The sequence below is a fragment of the Tarenaya hassleriana genome, unplaced genomic scaffold (assembly GCF_000463585.1).
Source record: "Tarenaya hassleriana unplaced genomic scaffold, ASM46358v1 Cleome19, whole genome shotgun sequence".
NCBI lineage: Eukaryota > Viridiplantae > Streptophyta > Magnoliopsida > Brassicales > Cleomaceae > Tarenaya > Tarenaya hassleriana.
Genome location: NW_010965304.1, coordinates 310,040 through 329,827, shown reverse-complemented (window position 1 = coordinate 329,827; position 19,788 = coordinate 310,040). Strand labels below are relative to the sequence as shown.

The following is a 19,788-nucleotide window of genomic DNA, read 5'->3' as shown; positions in this document are numbered from 1 at the left end:
GTCTTCGCCCATCGGCTTTCCACGAAACTTCAAATTTTCCCTGAAAAAAAATACAGAAAAAGAAAAAAATATATATACATATATATATATATAGCAACGATCATATATTATTCCCATCTGTGTTCACACTACATGAATCTTAGCAAAAAGATTTACCAGAAAAGTCAGCTTGACCTCTCTTTCATTTTTCTGCTGTCGAAAAAAAAAGTCTTTCTTTGTTTTCCACCACTTCTTCTTTGGTGAATCTTTTTAGGGATTTCTTCTGCCATGGATGCTCTTCTCCAAGTATCCGTTGATGGGTTCAGATTGGAGGAGTCGGGTCCTTGCTGCAAACCCAGGAACCCTCAGGAAACCGGGAACGATTCTTTTATGTGTTTTCGCAAACCCGAATCTCAAAATCCTTCCTTTGACAATTCTGCAGCAGGTTCAGACGATTTTGTTGTTCTCAAGTACATCAACGACATGTTGATGGAAGAAGACCTTGAAGGGCAATCTTGCATGTTGCAGGACAGTTTGGCCTTACAAGCCGCCGAGAGATCCTTCTATGAAGCCCTCCACGATCAATCTTCACCCTCGGATCAGAACTCCAATGATCAATCACATGATTTCGCCGGAAACTTCACCACACCAAGTGGCTTACACCAGCCGACTCTGGCCTTTACCGACTCCCCTGAAAACGCTGATTCTGCATATATTCTGTATGGGGAGTCACAAAGAAGGTACCGTCCAAGGGATGATGACGACCTTGAAAATGGCCGAACAATCAAGCAACCTGCCATTTCTTCGGAGATAGAGCTGTCGGAAAAGTTCGAGGAGTTACTATTATCCTGCACAGGGAATAACCAAGAAACATCACCAAACTCGCAAGCAAATCATAATCACGAGAACAGAACCAGAAGGGCGAAGGGCTCATCATACCGTTCCCTAACCCAGAATCCCGAGTCAGTGGACCTGCAGAGCCTCCTGATGCAGTGTGCACAAGCTGTAGCAAGTTTCGACCACAGGACAGCAACAGAGAAACTGAAGGAGATAAGATCACACTCTTCTAGATATGGTGACGGAACCAGGAGACTGGCATTCTACTTCGCAGAGGCACTGGAATCTCGCATTGCAGGAACCCAATCACCACAATTGTTCTCTAAGCTTCCTAGCAGCAGAACATCAATTGTGGATATCCTGAAAGGATACAAGCTGTATGTTCAAGCTTCTCCCTTCAACAAAATGTCTTACTATGTTGCAAACAAAACAATAGTTGAGCATGCATCAAAAGCAACCAAGCTTCACATCATTGATTTCGGGATTCTCTATGGCTTCCAATGGCCTTGTCTGATACAAGCCCTGTCACGCAGGCCAGGTGGACCACCAGTACTCCGGATAACAGGAATTGAGATGCCGCAGCCTGGCTACCGTCCGTCCGAGAGGGTTGAGGAGACGGGTCGGCGACTGAAAAGGTTTTGTGATAAGTTTAATGTTCCGTTCGAGTACAACTTCATAGCCAAGAAATGGGAAACCATCAGTCCTGATGAGTTAGTGATTACCAAGGAAGAGACAACGGTTGTCAATTGCGTATACCGGCTTCGTTATGTCCCAGATGAAACTGTGTCCATGAATTCTCCAAGGGACATAGCCCTGAAGCTATTCAGAGACATCAATCCTGATCTATTTGTGTTTGCAGAGGTTAACGGTATGTACAATTCCCCATTCTTCGTGACAAGGTTCCGAGAAGCACTCTTCCATTTCTCATCACTCTTTGATATATTCGAGGCCACAACACAAGAAGAGAATGAACACAGAACGTTGGTGGAGAGGGAAATATTCGTGAGGGATGCTATGAATGTGATAGCCTGTGAGGGAGCCGAGCGGATTGAGAGGCCTGAAACCTACAAGCAGTGGCAGGTTAGGGCATCAAGAGCCAGATTTAGGCCAGTTGAACTAAACAAAGAGATTATGAAGGAAGCAAAGGAGATGGTGAGAACAGGTTACCACAAAGACTTTGTGATCGACACAGATCGCCATTGGATGTTTCAGGGCTGGAAAGGAAGAGTTCTCTATGCTCTTTCCTGCTGGAAACCTGCGGAGAAGTGAAACATTCCTGCAATCATTCGAAATATATCGCCTTATGGTCACTCTGTAGCTTCTTCCCATGATTTTGCTCCCCTGGATGCATTTCGAATGTATCTCCTTGTTCCCTGCAAGGACACCTTCTATGATAATCACAGATCGGGATATTGTAAAAGTAGACAATACAGCTTCACTTGTAGGACTAAAGGTTACGTAAGTATCTCTTACGGCAGCGAGAATTAACCGCTTAACTTTGTGAAAATTCAAAACTTTGGATACAATTTTTATAAGATGGGTTTGAACACCACGTAAATGATGATACAGACATCCAAAACAAAAGATCGATAAGCACATAAGAACCGATATGAGCTAACTGTGAACACGTTTTGCGGCTAGCTAATATGAACCCTTTCAGTTTTGAGGTTTCGGTGGCTTCAAAACACTCCAATCCACCTTGCCCCCCTTCGGCCGCTTAAAACCTGAGCTTCTTCTGTTGCTAGGGGATGATTCTTGACCACTTTGAAGATTTCTTGGGGACTTCTTAGGGTGTTGCTGTTCAGGCACAGTCTCGGATTGTTTTCTTTTCAAATCACCATTGGCTTCCTGACTCGGCTCAGCCTTCAAACCCGCTGGTTCATTGAGAGAGGATGTGTTCTGACTGGTGACAGTTCAGAAATGTAAAAATTAAAACGAGAAACAATAGGCCAGTCAATTGACTCCATAGCTATTACTAAGATGATAAGATTCATTCTTGTCTAATGATTAGATGATGAAATAAAATCTCCCCCTCCATTTTCCGAACTCAAGCATTATTCTGGAATATCGTATACTTGCACAGGACATAAATCCACATAAAGTAAAAGAGAACAAAAGAGGAAAAGGAACATACCTAAAAGACATTCTTCCTCCATTGCTGCCAGAAGTTGTGACGGTAGAATCTGTTTTTCGGTCATTTAATGCTTCTTCATTCAATTTCTACCCAGCCCAGACACAGCTTATGTCAGCGTACTAAAGTCGTGAACATCAATAGCAAAACTCTTTGGACCTCTAACAGCGTTTACACTCACATCGATAGAAGGATTGAAAGACTGGAATGACATGCGCCCAACCAAAGCTCCTGGCTGAGGATCCCCTTCCATTATGACCACACTAAGCCAAGGGCACAAAAACATGTAGTAAAACTATCATTCAACAGATAGTCACTAACTGCGCATTGACGGATAAAACATTACAAAGACATACGGTTTGATCATTGCCCATGAACAAAGAGAAGGAAAATAAAAGGGGAAATTGACTAGTGATGCAAACGGATCTATCAGAAGCCTAAAGCAGAGCAAAGCAACAAGAGCAAATACCTAGAATTGCTTAAAGATGAGAATAACAAACAGATGACACGGCGTCCATACAACAACAACAACAACAACATCGCCTTAATCCCAAGTTTATTTGGGGTCGACCGCATGAATTCATCTTTTCCATTCATTTCGGTTTTGATTCATATTCTCCGATATTTGCAACATATCCAAGAACATTTCTAATCACTCGTTCCCAAGTAAGTCTAGGCTTGTCCCTTCCTCGTTTCTTCACTTCCATCCATCCTTATACTCTCCAATTTTCTAACCAGAACATCTAGCGGTCTACGTTTTACGTGTCCAAACCTCCTTAAACGTCTAATTGATTAAACAATGAATAACATCAAAGTGGAAAAGATATACTACCACTTCTTCTTAATTGTACCGAGGGACGGAAAACTTCTATCGGGCTCTTCTTCGATCTTCTTTTTCTCCTCCTTCAAAGCCGCCCTTTGCATAAACTAGAGAGTGACAGTACAAAAAATCAGTACATGAACCAATTTGATCCATATGGTGCCTGAATCACTTTTTGCCAAAGAAATAATTCATTTTCTTTCCAAAGCTCAAGTCAATTTTGTGCTCCAAAAGTTTCAATGCATTCAAAGATCGCCAGAAATAAAAGGAGAACTCCAATTCTGAATCAGTTGACAAAAATTTATCACCTCTCAGATCTCTAGCCTCTCACAGCAACACAGATTAGCCAAAGTATGGTTAATCAAAAGATGCATAATCGATACAAGTTCAATATCCTAATTTCTGTTCAATATCCTAATTTCTGACTTCCCGAGAGAGAGAGACCTATGGAGCCCAAACTCACCCAATCCAAAATACAGGAAAAAAAAGGGGGTAAAAGTAAATTCCAATCTCGACCCAACGAAACAAAAAGGAACCGATCTTACAAGTCACGAAATTAACACCTCCGAGAATCAAATTAACTTCACGAAGAAGAAATCAACGAATGCAACGCAGTCCGCCGATAGAGAAGCTGTTTGTGCAAACGAAAACAAGAAGTAAAGCCATGGAAGAGACATCACGCGTTCCTTATGCATACCTTAAGGTTTTTGAGTGTGCTAGAAATCTCCCTCTTCGCCATTTCAGCTTCTCCAGTGATTATTTGCTTTCGAAGAACTAATTCGCGAAGAGGGAACAAATCGAGGGTTTGAGCTTATTCTGAATTTGAACTTAAATCTTCGTCACCCCCAAAAAGTTCTCCGTCCTCTTCCGCTAGGGTTTTGGATCCAAATTGAGCTTATGGCCCATAACTGGCCCAATAATTTAAGCCCAATCGATGCGATATATTATTTTGCAAAAACATAAAATGCCTTGATAATAATAGAGTCCATTTGGTAACAAGTTGACAGTATCAATCTCGACCGACCCTGTGGTCCGTATTGGTATATCACACAAGTGTATAATCAGATGTGCTACAAATATTTATTTGCCAAAAGGTAAAAGAGGGGGGGGGGACTAAGTCTCGGATTTGGTATGTCAACATGTAACGAAGACATAACCAGGAACTTCTTCTTCTTCCCCTAAGCTGTGGTCTCAATGGCGACCTTCTGCCTGCGACTAATCCTCTTGGATTTTTCATCCGCTGCCTCCCATAGTTGAGGAATGGCTTCACGTATGTTGTGCATATGCTCCAATGCAATATCCACATCCACTCCTTCAATCTTGTGAGAGGTGCCAACCTGAAGAAGATTCGGTGTCGGTAAAAATGGATCTATCAACTTTGAAGAGCTGTGTTTTGTTTTCAGATTGAAGGAAAGTATCGGTTTGCTTACCCAGACGGTGTGGAGACCCATGCGTTTCCCGCTTTGGATATTGCGGATGCTATCATCAAAGAACAACTGGAACCACCAAGAACTTTTTTTTTGTTAACCAGCAGAGGATGGGATGATAATGATAATAATCTCTGGCAATCGAGGTGTTGGAGAGTTTATGATGATCTTACAGTTTTCTCAGGATTGATGTTGGCGATCTTGAAAACATGTTCAAATGATCCTTCAGATGGCTTGCAGACAACAGGAGTCCTTGGGAGTTCAAGACCACTGTCCGGATTATCAATGTAGCTGCTTATGTCAAAGATTTTCAGACTTGAAGTGGTTGTTGATTCTCTAGTAACTGTCTTGTCATTGTCAATGGGATTCAGGGTCTCGAAACAAATGATCCTTTCAAAGCAGTCCTCTAGGCCTAGCCTGGCAAGGACCTTGGCTGCATGAGCCTTGTCTGCATTCGTGAAAATCTGCGGAAACATTCCCAAATTTGACATTAGCATGTAAAAGTTGGAACTCGTGAAGAGCTTAACAGTTAGATATGAAACTTACGACTTTCCGGATGGGCAAGCTAAGGAGAAGATTCCTTAAAACTGTGTCAGGCTTCAACATTGTGTAGGGCAGTCTCCCATGAACAAAACTGCGAGACATGAGGAATGTTTACTCTCTAATACCTCATTCAAAACCATGCTTGGGATGTATGAAAACGGAATTCAAGATCATTACCCATGGAAATCATCCGGGTCGAAGTTGTAACCAACAGCCTAAAAGAAGCAACAAATTGGGAATCAAGGGCATTGTTAAAGGCTCTACCAACGGAAGAACTTATAGCATGAAATATGTGCGAAAGGTAATATACCCTGAGACCAGCCATGGTTGTCCCATAGAACTTATAGAGCTGAAGGCACAGTTTTGCAACTACATCTTCCTCGATACCAAGTTTCTGAATCATATAATCTATGGAAGCAGCAACCACCAATCAGCAACAATACAAGAAGAGCGCAAGTCTTCAAGAGAAGGAACCAAATGCTGAAGACAGATTTACCTTGAATGTTCTTTTTTACTTCCGAAGCCAAACCAGAACTGAGTGGATAAAGGGTATCATCTAAGTCTGGAAATCATGAAAAATAAACTTATAGCCACAATAAAAGTCGTTCTCAAACATCAATTAGCTTCAAGGGATCGACATTCAATCCCCTCTCGAATTCTCACATCCTTACCAAACAAAAGACAATCATATTTGTGTTCGGCAGCCATTTTGATTCCAAATCACGCCTGAAACTGCAGTCCCCAACAAGAAGAAGTTCAGTTGAGATGATTTGAGGATCTGGTCCCAAGTTTCGCGAACAACATGCTAATTCTCGGACAACAACATAATGTCGACACTAGTTCGTCGGTTAACAATCGCTACCTCACAAAACACAGTCAAGAAATTTGAAACTACGAAAATGAGACCCCAGAAATTCTGCTTTTACACCTAATAGATGGCCGATGTAAGATATGCACGTAGAATAATGAAAGGCCGGAAAATCCCGAGAGAGCATCGGAAAACCCAAACTCATTCATGGATACGGAGAAAAAACAGGGAAAACAGTCTGATAAAACTCCGAATTCGGAGCCGTGATACTTCCCGAATAATCTAAGACTAACCATGATCAAACATCACTGAAATCAACAAATTGGGATAAGATCACTCACTCAGAACAGTGAGAAGACGAAACAATGACCTCGAATCAATTAGGAAAAAAGGGCAAGAAGAAAAACACGTAATGACGCGCTAGGAGGACGGAGAAATCAATGAGGAACGAAGATCAAAGGAGAAGACGAGCATTACCTTCCTGATCTATGAAAATGCGCGAGAAAAATGCGAGAAATATGCGAGAAAACGAGGGGAAGAATCACAGCCAATGGGGAAAAGGCTTTAAATAGAGAGGGGACGGTGGGGAGAAGAAACCGTTGAGGGTCACTTTTCGCCGTCCGTCTCATCCATTGGCTCTCAACAAATCGGGATCAAAACGAAGCAATGCGATCTTGCCACGTGTCATCTTGCTTGTCAATTCCGAAACGAATAGTTGGACGACACGTGTACATCCCGGGTACCCTGGAGCACCGACCACGCTCCAAATCACATGCCCCCTCAGTTTTTCCTCACGTTGCAATGAATTTTTTTTGGATGGTACGTAGAACATGTTGCATCCAAATATTTTATTATTTCTAGGTTTACTGTAACATTTGTATCATAGTGTTACAATATCCACAAAAAAAAAATGATTATAATAACCAAAGAGATGATTACAGAATAATATTTCTTATCCATAAATTACTAAATGCAGTTTTTGCTTCACCTCGTTTGCATCCAGATTTTGTAGTTTATCCTTCTTATATTCACGTGAACGTGAACCATCAAAATGTTCTGTCCGGAATTTACATTTGCGTTCGTATATATTTATAAGGAAACTGAGTTTTAGTTCCGTGCCTAGTGGCGCATCTATAAATATTTTGTACTACTAAAATAAATGATTTCACAAGTGCTATATATTGGATTTGGATTACATTGATTTCCATGATTTTTATGGGTTTGTTTTGTTTCTTTGGATTTGTATTTTAAGGAATTTGTTAACCATTTTAATCAATAACACAATAACAAATTTGCTTTAATATTATAAAAATAATACCGGAATGAATTCTTTTGTGGATATCAAATATCCTTAATCCATTGTTTTCTTCTTTCGTTTTAATTCAATATGGTGTATTGATTTATTCAGTTCCCTTAAAAATAATATTTCAAAAAAAATATAATAAACCAAAATTTTCGATAAATATCGGTTTCTTGTCATTATTCAAATATTTAACTTTTTCTAGCCAATATAATTTATAACCATTTCCTTTCGATCTTGTTTTCATTTCCATTTTGCAGTTATTAGAAGATACTAATATCTAATCGTTTCTCCTGTATTTAAAGAATTTGTTAGTCGGTTTAATTAATAACACTATAAATTTGTCTTATGAATTAAATTGATTATCAAATTTCTTAGAATCTAAAATCCATAAAACATCATCATAGTAATAAAAAAATTCTTGAAAAATAATAATTCAAATTAAAAATATAATCTAAAATTTTAAATTCTATAATCAATACGAAAATCCCAAACAGAATATTTTTTTATTTTATTTTCTCAAGTGATGTGGTGCCCCAAGGCAAGGAACGAATCTAAGGAGATGACGTGTCAGTCACATAAGATTCTTGTTCCTTCCAACACGAGGGAAACCAAACATCATTATCTCTTGCAATAAAAATTTATTTATTTTTAAAAAATATGCAGAAAAGGGGGTAACTTGGTCAATAATCAGCCCCTAATTTTTTGGGAAATTCATTGATTGGGGGGCAGCAAAGGTTTTTTTTTTTTGTGTATTTTCCATAACACATAACGGAAATTAAGAAAAATATGTCAGCATAATAGAAATACTGCTACTACCTTTCCATTTTAGGGAGATATATTTTTTTATATATACCAATTCTGATCAGCTCCTGCTTGTGTATGTGTATTTAATCTCCCCATCTGTAGATGTTACCGAAACCCTAAGGAGTGTTCTTTGCAATCTCATCCATTAGCCGCCCGTATTGATCTCCCTTGAAACCTCTTTGGGTTTTATTGAGTTTCTCTCCCTCTCCTTTTTTAGGTTTTTGTGACGATCTAAGCTCACTCTGGTTCTATCTTGTATGGCCTGATCACTTTACTAATTATTCCCCCTATTTGCCCTTCCTATTGTTGCTGCTTCAAATTTTGTTTCTTTTAGGCTTATTGGCGTCTTGTTGTTTTTTTCCCCGTAGAATCGATAGAACGGAACTGGGTATTGCTGTGTTGATTAAAGGTTTGATCTTTTGATATCAGGTTACTCAAAGGAGGTATCTCCAGTTGCTTACGTATGTCTCAGGCAAAAACTGGTGGAAAAGTTTTGATTTTGAGGTTTTCTTGAGGTTTAGGTTGTGATTTTAGCTTCCGGGTAGTAATCGGCATTACCGTTGGTAAAGGAATCATATGATCAATTAGGGTCTTGGACGATGTTGTCTGAATTGGGGAGAAGGCCAATGGTAGGTGCAGACGAAGGTTCTTTTGGGGTTGAATTTGAGAAAGAGTTTGGCTTGTTGCTCAGAGAGAACCGTCGGCAAGAAAGCGATGATCTTGAAAGAGAGCTTAGCTTGTACAGGAGTGGCTCTGCCCCTCCTACTGTGGAGGGTTCACTTAGTGCCATAGGTGGTCTCTTTGGAACGGGCGGTGTTGGAAGTGGTTCCACCGCTTTTCCGGAGCTTAGCAGGGGTAGGAATGAGAATGATTTACCTTCTGATGATGATTTCAGGTTTGATCCAGCTTACCATTCGTATTATTACTCGAACGTGAACTTGAACCCTAGGCTGCCTCCTCCTGTGCTCACGCGCGAGGAATTGAGGTATACACAGAGGTTGAAAGGAGGGAGTTCAGTGGTGGGTGGGGTTGGTGATAGGCGAAAAGTGAATCGAGCTGATAATGAAGCTGGTGATCGGTCCTTGTTTTCCATGCCTCCTGGTTTTGAATCGAGGAAGAGGGAGAATGATGTTGAGATGGAGAAAAACGCTCGTGCCTCTGCTGATTGGGGTGTTGATGGGCTGATCGGTTTGCCTGATTTGGGACTTGAAAGCAAACAGAAGAGTCTTGCTGATATCTTTCAGGTGATTATTGTCTCCTTGGTGTTTTTTGTTTTCTGGGTTTAATTATCGTTAGTCTTGGATTATGTTAATACAACCAGAACATACAAAACAACATGGTGTTATCAATTTTTTTATCTTGGAGCCTCTACTTGCATGAAATAGTTTGAAGCAACTTTGGATTTTCGTGGAGATTTGATCATATCTGTATTTCATTTTTAAGCAGGATGACTTTGAACGCGGTATTCCTGTAGCCAGTCACCCTTCCCGCCCTGCTAGTCGAACTATGTTTGATGAAAATGCTGAGATTGCCGGTTCTGATGATGCTGGGCTGTCTCATTTGCGTGAACTAGCCTCTGGAAGTAACCTGGTCGGCACGGGCAGTGGGTCCCACAAAGTGCATTACGTTGGTGGTTCCTTGTCCAGAAGTGCCACTCCTGATCCCCAACTTGTTGCCAGGGTTCCTAGTCCCTGCCCTACACCGATTGGGGCCGGTAGAGCAAGTGCTTCCGATAAAAGAGGAATTAACAGTTCTGGGTCGTTCAGTGACATAACTTCTGGTGTCAATGCTTCTTCCGATATTGTCTCTGCTCTGTCTGGAATGAACTTGTCAGGTAATGGTGGGCCAGATGGAGAAAACATGAATAAGCGGGATCTAGAGCAGAGACAGAACTATATGTTTGCACTTCAAGGTGGTCATAATCAGATAAATCAACATGTCTTGTCTAAGAAGTCTGACCCCAGGCACTGTCAGAAATCTGTTGACTTTACAAACTCATCTTATCGTGGGGATAGGCAGCATGGCTTTCACAAATCTGGCTCGTATTCCGGTAATCCATATATGAAAGGCTCTTCGACCTCCATTCTTAACGGTGGTTTAGGTGGTTACTCATTTAACCAGCCTGTTACTTCCATGATGTCTGGTCAGCTAGGAACTGGTAACTTTCCACCTCACCTGGAAAACGGTAATGCGGCTTCAGCTTTGGGGTTACAAGGATTTGACTCTAGGGTTCTTGGTGGTGGTATAAGTTCTGGTCACACCGATAGAATGACCATGGGCAGCTCTGCGTTACAGCATCCTTTTGCTGATCCTCTTTATGTTCAGTACCTAAGAACATCTGAATATGCAGCCCAGCTTGGAGCCCTTAATGACCCAATGATGGATCATAACCCCTTAGGCAATAACTCTTACATGAACAACTTAGCCGAGATGCAGAGAGCTTACGTTGACCAGTTCTTATCTGCCCAGAAGTTACAGTATGTTGCTTCAGTCGGTGGAAAATACGGTGGTGGTTCTAATCAACGGGGTTATTATGGGATGTCGTATCCCGGGAGTCCATTAGCCAATCCCGATTTTCCAAACTCACCTGTTGGATCTGGCAGTCCCATGAGACATAATGACCTGAATATGTCTTATCCGTCTAGGATGAGAAATTTGGCTGGTGGATGGCACTTGGATGCTGGTTTTGATGAGGGTTTTGGATCTTCTTTGCTTGAAGAATTCAAGAACAACAAAGCAAAGTGCTTTGAGCTCTCAGAGATTGCTAATCATGTCGTGGAGTTTAGGTGCTTATGAATCTTCAATTGCTCTCTTCCCTTTACCCTCTTTTTTAACGTTTGGTTTCTGATTTGATTGTTGTTAAATCTGAATTTACATGAATAGTTCGGATCAGTATGGTAGTCGGTTTATTCAACAAAAGCTTGAGACTGCTTCAGTGGAGGAGAAAACCATGGTCTATGAAGAAATCATGCCACATGCTCTTCAACTGATGACTGATGTTTTCGGTAATTATGTGATTCAGAAGGTATGTGCTTTTTATACATGCGTACATGTGACCTTGAGTTTTACAAAGTTTGTTGCCTTATATTTTCTCGTCAAGATATTAACGACCAAGAGACACCATCTTCTTTGCAGTTTTTTGAGCATGGACTTCCATCTCAAAGGCGAGAATTGGCTGAGAAGCTCTTCGGTAATGTTCTGACACTTAGCCTTCAGATGTATGGTTGCAGAGTTATTCAAAAGGTACTTTCTTCAATGTCAGTGCTAAAATATCTTGAATATGGATACGTTTTCAATCTCATGGTTAATTTCTCTTGCAATCTTGTTCAACCTGTTTAGGCTATAGAGGTTGTTGATCTTGACCACAAGATCGAGATGGTGAAAGAGCTCGACGGTAATGTTATGCGCTGTGTAAGGGATCAGAACGGGAACCACGTCATCCAGAAATGCATTGAATGCATTCCCGAGGAGAATATCCAATTCATCGTCTCGACATTCTTTGATCAGATTGTGACTCTTTCAACACATCCTTATGGATGCCGCGTTGTACAGGTAAAAATAATGTGGATTTTACTGTCTCAATGGTAAAAAGATGAAAAGTTTTGCTGACCCGTTTTCTAAATTTAACTGGGACCCTTCTTCAGAGGATTCTAGAGCACTGCAAAGACCAGAACACTCAGAATAAGGTCATGGATGAGATATTAAGCTCTGTTAGCATGTTAGCCCAGGATCAATATGGAAACTATGTTGTTCAGGTACCTGTCTTCTTATATTTTATCGTGTAACTTAGCGTAAAAAATGATTCATATCCGTAAAAAAAATGATACTTTCATATTCTTGCGCTTCCTTTCATCTCGTTTTATTGTCTTTAACAAAGCATTTATGTTCGTTATGTTGTGATATGGCTTTCTGATATAATAACTTAATTCTGAGATGCCTACTTATATGTGAATTTGGTGTGGGATAAACAGCATGTTCTTGAGCATGGAAAGCCTCATGAGCGGTCCATAATAATAAAGGAGTTAGCCGGGAAGATAGTTCAGATGAGTCAGCAAAAATTTGCCTCCAATGTCGTCGAAAAGTGTCTGACTTTTGGGGATGCCTCTGAGCGTCTGCTGCTTGTTAACGAGATGCTCGGCACCACTGATGAAAATGAGCCTCTTCAGGTCTTTTCAGATGTTCCCTTGACTCAATAAACCGATGCTTTACGAATTTTACCCCGTTTATTCTAATTTTCGTCATGAATTCTCGTCTAATATTGCCTTGTCATGAGTGCGTTGAGTAGAATACTGTGTTTTCTGATGTCATTTTTGTTTTTTCTTTGCTTTTTTTTTTGTCCAGGCAATGATGAAAGATCAGTTTGGGAACTATGTTGTGCAAAAGGTTCTGGAGACTTGTGACGATCAAATGAGAGAGCTCATACTCTCCCGAATCAAGATTCATCTGAATGCCCTTAAGAAGTATACCTACGGGAAGCACATTGTTGCACGTGTTGAGAAACTTGTCGCCACTGGAGGTAACGTTTCAGTCATGCCTTAAACACTGTAGATGAATGCATGTATGTGCATGTATGTATATATGGGATTACTCCTTGCGAATCCGAATCCGACCCTTACGGACATATATACACACATTTCTGCACATGTGAACGAGTGTGTGTATGTATGTATGGTAGCAGTCTACTCGGTGCCGATTGTAAAGAGGGTGAATTCGCGGATTCAGCAACTGTGAAAAGATCAACAAAACCACGCTCGGAAACAGTTTTTATTTATTTATACCAAGCATGCTAATGTTGTGGGTAATGGGTTATCTTCGTGGGCTTGAATCAATACTGAAAGTCTGAAACTTTTGCATATGGTTGCAGAGCGGAGGATGGCGCAGTCTCTGAACGTAGGACCCTAAAGCCATTGTACAGTTTAACACCGAGGAGGCTTTACTGTAAGAAAAAATAGCCCTTTAGGACAAAAACTGATTTCTGTGTCCATCTTTGTCATGAGCTGAAGCTGACTCGGAGACAAGACACAAGTGGAGAATAACTGAAGTCTGCTATACTCTGTTCCTTTTCTTCTTCTTCTTCTTCTTCTTCTTCTTCCTCCTCTTCCCTGCTTTCAATCTCTGTGTACAATTTTGTAGGGTTTTCCCAAAGCTTATATCGTTTAGTTTCAATCTCAGGTTGTTTTTTTACCTGTCTTCATGTATATTATTATATATTTCTTTTTCACAGCTAATTTACATGTTTCAAACTTTCAATTGGAGGAGTGAATTATGATTTGAATTAATATATTTCTTTTTCTTAGCTTATGAATCGGGTTGGTGAATTATGCTGATTTTTGAAATATAAAGATAGAATCAAAGGTAAAAATCTTTTTTAGATAAAATTTTGGAGATAGAGGGAAAATCATAGTAAATAATAGAGGAAATTATCATATCAATTCGTGTATATCTAGAACGTGTAAGAAAAATTTATATAAAAGAGAAACAAATGCACATTGGTTATACACGAAAAGCAAAACATATTTTATTTAAGAGAGTTTTTCTGTTAGTTATCGAGTATTCGCTGTTTAAGTGAATGTACGTATGGGACGGAAGTTTGTTGATATACAATTATAATTTCAAAAGGGTCCATTAATTTGATAATAATTATAGTTTGAAAATAAACAAATATACTGAACTAATTTTCATGGATAATTTTGTTCTATTTTCGAAAATGTTATGTAAATGTATTTGAATAATATTATTTTTATTTTTCAATTTTTGATATTTTATTATAATCGTTTTGACAATGTTGGTTAAGTTCTAATTTTTTTCTAAATTTTATTATTAACTTAGACTTAACAGTTAACATACTTTTCTAAAAATATCTATTTATTCGCAGAATTATATAATTTTGGTAATATTTTTATTATATATTTTACTAATTTCGTATTTTGGTTAGTAAAATACCATGAAATCTTATCAAATATCTTCATTATTATTAATTATTAATCCAAAATATTCAATTTTTGTCGTAATATTTTTTTTTTTATTTCTGATAATTAATCATTTCTCATTACATAAGGTTAAAGCATTTTTTTAACCAAAGCTTTGTTTGAAGAAATATGCACTTTTGAGGGTATTTTTGTAAATATTGTCTGATGAGCTCCAGTTTAATCTCCCCATCCGTAGATGCTACCAAAACCCTAAGGAGTGTTCTTTGCAATCTCCATTAGCCGCCATTGATCTTCTTTTCTTTTTTTTTTTTAAAGTTTCTCTCTCAAATTTTTTCTTACGTTTTGGCGATCTAAGCTCACTCTGGTTCTATCTTGTATGGCAAAATCACTCTACTAATTATTCTCCCTCTTTGCCATTCCTGTTGTTGCTGCTTCAAATTTTGTTTCTTTTAAGCTTATTGGCGTCTTGGTTTTTTTCTTCTTCTGTGGAATCGATAGAATGGAACTGGGCATTGCTGTGTTGATTAAATGTTTGATCTTTTGATATTAGGTTACTCAAAGGAGGCATCTCCAGTTGCTTACGTAGGTCTCAGGCAAATCCTGGAGGAAAAGTTTTGATTTTGAAGTTTTCTTGAGGTTTTAGGTTGCGATTTTAGCTTCCGGGTAGTAATCGGCATTACCGTTGGTCCGAGGAAGCCTATGATCATTTAGGGTTTTGGACGATGTTGTCTGAATTGGGGAGAAGGCCAATAGGTGCCGACGAAGGCTCTTTCGGGATTGAATTTGAGAAAGAGTTTGGCTTGTTGCTCAGGGAGAACTGTCGGCAAGAAAGCGACGATCTTGAAAGAGAGCTTAACTTGTACAGGAGTGGCTCTGCCCCTCCTACTGTGGAGGGCTCACTTACTGCCGTAGGTGGTCTGTTTGGCGCTGGCGGTGGTGGAAGTGGTTCCACCGCCTTTCAGGAGCTCAGCAGGGATAGGAACGAGAATCGTTTACCTTCTGATGATGATTTCAGGTTTGATCCAGCTTACCATTCGTATTATTACTCGAACGTGAACTTGAACCCTAGGCTGCCTCCTCCTGTGCTCACGCGTGAGGAATTGAGGTACGCACAGCGGTTGAAAGGAGGGAGTTCAGTGGTGGGTGGGGTTGGTGATAGGCGAAAAGTGAATCGAGCTGATAATGAAGCTGGTGATCGGTCCTTGTTTTCCAAGCCTCCTGGTTTTGAATCGAGGAAGAGAGAGAATGATGATGAGATGGAGAAAAACACACATGCCTCTGCTGAGTGGGGTGGTGATGGGTTGATCGGTTTGGGACTTGAACGCAAACAGAAGAGTCTTGCTGATATATTTCAGGATGACTTTGGACGCAGTACTACTCCTGTAACCGGTCAACCTTCTCGCCCTGCTAGCCGAACACTGTTTGAGGAAAATGCTGAGATTGCTGGTTCTGATGACGCTGAGCTCTCTCATTTGCGTGAACTAGCCTCTGGAAGTTGCCTTGCTGGCAGTGGGTCCCACAAAGTGAATTACGTGGCAGCTGTTGGTGGTTCCTTGTCCAGAAGTGCCACTCCTGATCCCCAGCTTGTTGCCAGGGTTCCTAGTCCTTGTCCTACACCGATTGGGGCCGGTAGAGCAAGTGCTTCCGATAAAAGAGGAATTAACAGTTCTGGGTCATTCAGTAACATAAGTTCTAGCGTTAACGCTTCTTCTGATATTGTCTCTGCCCTGTCTGGATTGAACTTGTCAGGTAATGGTGGGCCAGATGGAGAAAACATGAATAAGCGGGATCTAGAGCAGAGACAGAGCTATATGCTTGCACTTCAAGGTGATCATAATCAGATGAATCAACATGTCTTGTCTAAGAAGTCGGAGCCCGGGCACTATCAGAAATCTGTTGACTTTTCAAACTCATCTTATCGTGGGGATAGGCAGAATGGCTTTCAAAAATCTGGCTCGTATTCCGGTAATTCATATATGAAAGGCTCTCCGACTTCCACTCTTAACGGTGGTTTAGGTGGTTACCCACTTAATCCGCCTGTTACTTCTATGATGTCTGGTCAGCTAGGAACTGGTAACTTTCCACCTCACCTGGAAAATGGAAATGCAGCTTCAGCTTTGGGGTTACAAGGATTTGACTCTAGGGTTCTTGGTGGTGGTATGAGTTCTGGTCACACCGATAGAATGACCATGGGCAGTTCTGCGTTACAGCATCCTTTTGCTGATCCACTTTATGTTCAGTACCTAAGAACATCTGAATATGCAGCCCAGCTTGGAGCCCTCAATGACCCAATGATGGATCATAACCTCTTAGGAAATAACTCTTACATGAACAACTTAGCCGAGATGCAGAGAGCTTACATTGATCAGTTATTGTCTGCCCAGAAGCAACAGTATGTTGCTTCAGTCGGTGGCAAATACGGCGGCGGTTCTAATCAACGAGGTTATCATGGGATGTCGTATCCCGGGAGTCCATTAGCCAATCCCGGTTTTCCAAATTCACCTGTTGGATCCGGCAGTCCCATGAGACATAATGACCTGAACATGTCTTATCCGTCTAGGATGAGAAATTTGGCTGGTGGATGGCACTTGGATGCTGGTTTGAATGAGGGTTTTGGATCTTCTTTGCTTGAAGAATTCAAGAATAACAAAGCAAAGTGCTTTGAGCTCTCAGAGATTTCTAATCATGTCGTGGCGTTCAGGTACTTACGAATCTTCAACTACTCTCTTCTTTTTTCTTTCTTTTTTATCAGTTGGTTTCTGATTTGATTGTTGTTAAATTTGAATTTACATGAACAGTTCGGATCAGTATGGTAGCCGGTTTATTCAACAAAAGCTTGAGACTGCATCAGTGGAGGAGAAAACCATGGTCTATGAAGAAATCATGCCACATGCTCTTGAACTGATGACTGATGTTTTCGGCAATTATGTGATTCAGAAGGTATGTGCTATATTTATACATGCATACATGTCAGAGACCTTGAGTTTTACAAAGTTTGTTGGTTTATATCTTCTCGTCAATATATTAACGACCAAGGGACATCGTCTCCTTTGCAGTTTTTTGAGCATGGACTTCCATCTCAAAGGCGAGAATTGGCTGAGAAGCTCTTCGGTAATGTTCTGACACTTAGCCTTCAGATGTATGGTTGCAGAGTTATCCAAAAGGTACTTTCTTCAATGTCAGTGCTAAAATATCTTGAATATGGATACGTTTTCAATCTCATGGTTAATGTCTCTTGCAAACTTGTTCAACCTGTTTAGGCTATAGAGGTTGTTGATCTTGACCACAAGATCGAGATGGTGAAAGAGCTCGACGGTAATGTTATGCGCTGTGTAAGGGATCAGAACGGGAACCACGTCATCCAGAAATGCATTGAATGCATTCCCGAAGAGAATATCCAATTCATCGTCTCGACATTCGTTGATCAGATTGTGACTCTTTCAACACATCCTTATGGATGCCGCGTTATACAGGTAAAAATAATGAGGATTTTACTGTCTCAATGATAAAAAGATGAAAACTTTTGCCGACCCGTTTTCTAAATTTTTTCCGGGGCCCTTCTTCAGAGGACTCTAGAGCACTGCAAGGACCAGAACACTCAGAATAAGGTTATGGATGAGATATTAAGCTCTGTTAGCATGCTAGCCCAGGATCAATATGGAAACTATGTTGTTCAGGTACCTGTCTTCTTATATTTTATCGTGTAACTTAGCGTAAAATCTGATTCATATCCGTAAAAAAAAAGATCTTTTCATTTTCTTGAGCTTCCTTCTATCTCGACTTATTGTCTTTAACAAAGTACTTCTGTTCATTATGTTAACTTATGATTTGGTTTTCTGATATAATAACTTAATTCTGAGATGCCTACTTATATGTGAATTTCGTGTGGGATAAACAGCATGTTCTTGAGCATGGAAAGCCTCATGAGCGGTCCATAATAATAAAGGAGTTAGCCGGGAAGATAGTTCAGATGAGTCAGCAAAAATTTGCCTCCAATGTCGTCGAAAAGTGTCTGACTTTTGGGGATGCCTCTGAGCGTCTGCTGCTTGTTAACGAGATGCTCGGCACCACTGATGAAAATGAGCCTCTTCAGGTCTTTTCAGATGTTCCCTTGACTCAATAAACCGATGCTTTACGAATTTTACCCCGTTTATTCTAATTTTCGTCATGAATTCTCGTCTAATATTGCCTTGTCATGAGTGCGTTGAGTAGAATACTGTGTTTTCTGATGTCATTTTTGTTTTTTCTTTGCCTTTTTTTGTTTTTGTTTCAGGCAATGATGAAAGATCAGTTTGGGAACTATGTCGTGCAAAAGGTTCTGGAGACTTGTGACGATCAAATGAGAGAGCTCATACTCTCCCGAATCAAGATTCATCTGAATGCCCTTAAGAAGTATACCTACGGGAAGCACATTGTTGCACGTGTTGAGAAACTTGTCGCCACTGGAGGTAACGTTTCAGTCATGCCTTAAACACTGTAGATGAATGCATGTATGTGCATGTATGTATATATGGGATTACTCCTTGCGAATCCGAATCCGACCCTTACGGACATATATACACACATTTCTGCACATGTGAACGAGTGTGTGTATGTATGTATGGTAGCAGTCTACTCGGTGCCGATTGTAAAGAGGGTGAATTCGCGGATTCAGCAACTGTGAAAAGATCAACAAAACCACGCTCGGAAACAGTTTTTATTTATTTATACCAAGCATGCTAATGTTGTGGGTAATGGGTTATCTTCGTGGGCTTGAATCAATACTGAAAGTCTGAAACTTTTGCATATGGTTGCAGAGCGGAGGATGGCGCAGTCTCTGAACGTAGGACCCTAAAGCCATTGTACAGTTTAACACCGAGGAGGCTTTACTGTAAGAAAAAATAGCCCTTTAGGACCAAAACTGATTTCCCTATCCATCTTGTTCATGAGCTGAAGCTGACTCGGAGACAAGACACAAGTGGAGAATAACTGAAAGTCTGCTATACTCTGTTCGTTTTCTTCTTCTTCTTCCTCCTCCTCCCTGCTTTCAATCTCTGTGTACAATTTTGTAGTTCTTTCCCAAAGCTTATATCTTTTAGTTTCAAGCTCAGGTTGTTTTTTGCCTGTCTTCATTTCTGTCTTACTTCGTGTATATTATTATATATTTCTCTTTCACAGCTAATTTACATGTTTCAAACTTTCAATTTGCTTATGAATCGGGTTGGTG

The 19,788-nt window shown here is 40.2% G+C and overlaps 5 protein-coding genes across 10 annotated transcripts; 3 read left to right on the top strand and 2 right to left on the bottom strand.

Annotated features, from left to right (window-relative positions):
• The first annotated feature begins 90 nt into the window (after positions 1-90).
• Positions 91-2,374, top strand: LOC104810767 (scarecrow-like protein 30). The gene is made up of 2 exons (XM_010537173.2): positions 91-1,193; positions 1,350-2,374. The coding sequence occupies exons 1-2, from the start codon at positions 268-270 to the stop codon at positions 2,083-2,085; spliced, it is 1,662 nt and encodes a 553-aa protein (XP_010535475.1). The 5' UTR covers positions 91-267; the 3' UTR covers positions 2,086-2,374.
• On the bottom strand, positions 2,265-4,593 carry LOC104810769. The gene is made up of 5 exons (XM_010537174.1): positions 4,465-4,593; positions 3,780-3,874; positions 3,129-3,210; positions 2,951-3,036; positions 2,265-2,719 (listed from the first exon to the last, which is right to left on the bottom strand). The coding sequence occupies exons 1-5, from the start codon at positions 4,504-4,506 to the stop codon at positions 2,473-2,475; spliced, it is 552 nt and encodes a 183-aa protein (XP_010535476.1). The 5' UTR covers positions 4,507-4,593; the 3' UTR covers positions 2,265-2,472.
• Positions 4,594-4,767: 174 nt separating this feature from the next.
• Positions 4,768-7,121, bottom strand: LOC104810765 (uncharacterized protein C24B11.05). Of its 3 annotated transcripts, none has more exons than XM_010537168.2 (9): positions 7,023-7,121; positions 6,409-6,469; positions 6,234-6,299; positions 6,048-6,145; positions 5,915-5,952; positions 5,741-5,828; positions 5,368-5,658; positions 5,198-5,263; positions 4,768-5,104 (listed from the first exon to the last, which is right to left on the bottom strand). In XM_010537168.2, the coding sequence occupies exons 2-9, from the start codon at positions 6,443-6,445 to the stop codon at positions 4,946-4,948; spliced, it is 843 nt and encodes a 280-aa protein (XP_010535470.1). In that variant the 5' UTR covers positions 6,446-6,469; positions 7,023-7,121; the 3' UTR covers positions 4,768-4,945. The 3 variants fall into 3 exon arrangements, with proteins under 3 accessions (XP_010535470.1, XP_010535472.1, XP_010535471.1); XM_010537170.2 differs by having other exon boundaries at positions 7,027-7,057; XM_010537169.2 differs by lacking the exon at positions 7,023-7,121 and adding an exon at positions 6,887-6,979.
• A 1,578-nt stretch (positions 7,122-8,699) lies between these two features.
• On the top strand, positions 8,700-13,880 carry LOC104810764 (pumilio homolog 2-like). Of its 3 annotated transcripts, none has more exons than XM_010537166.1 (10): positions 8,700-8,869; positions 9,082-9,896; positions 10,099-11,438; positions 11,536-11,677; positions 11,788-11,895; positions 11,992-12,204; positions 12,297-12,407; positions 12,624-12,818; positions 12,994-13,168; positions 13,517-13,880. In XM_010537166.1, the coding sequence occupies exons 2-10, from the start codon at positions 9,252-9,254 to the stop codon at positions 13,552-13,554; spliced, it is 2,967 nt and encodes a 988-aa protein (XP_010535468.1). In that variant the 5' UTR covers positions 8,700-8,869; positions 9,082-9,251; the 3' UTR covers positions 13,555-13,880. The 3 variants fall into 3 exon arrangements, with proteins under 3 accessions (XP_010535468.1, XP_010535467.1, XP_010535469.1); XM_010537165.1 differs by having other exon boundaries at positions 8,700-8,907; XM_010537167.2 differs by having other exon boundaries at positions 8,701-8,807.
• A 963-nt stretch (positions 13,881-14,843) lies between these two features.
• Positions 14,844-19,749, top strand: LOC104810763 (pumilio homolog 2-like). Of its 2 annotated transcripts, XM_010537164.2 has the most exons (9): positions 14,846-14,956; positions 15,133-17,283; positions 17,381-17,522; positions 17,639-17,746; positions 17,843-18,055; positions 18,149-18,259; positions 18,481-18,675; positions 18,856-19,030; positions 19,379-19,749. In XM_010537164.2, the coding sequence occupies exons 2-9, from the start codon at positions 15,305-15,307 to the stop codon at positions 19,414-19,416; spliced, it is 2,961 nt and encodes a 986-aa protein (XP_010535466.1). In that variant the 5' UTR covers positions 14,846-14,956; positions 15,133-15,304; the 3' UTR covers positions 19,417-19,749. The 2 variants fall into 2 exon arrangements, with proteins under 2 accessions (XP_010535464.1, XP_010535466.1); XM_010537162.2 differs by having other exon boundaries at positions 14,844-17,283.
• Positions 19,750-19,788: the final 39 nt, after the last annotated feature.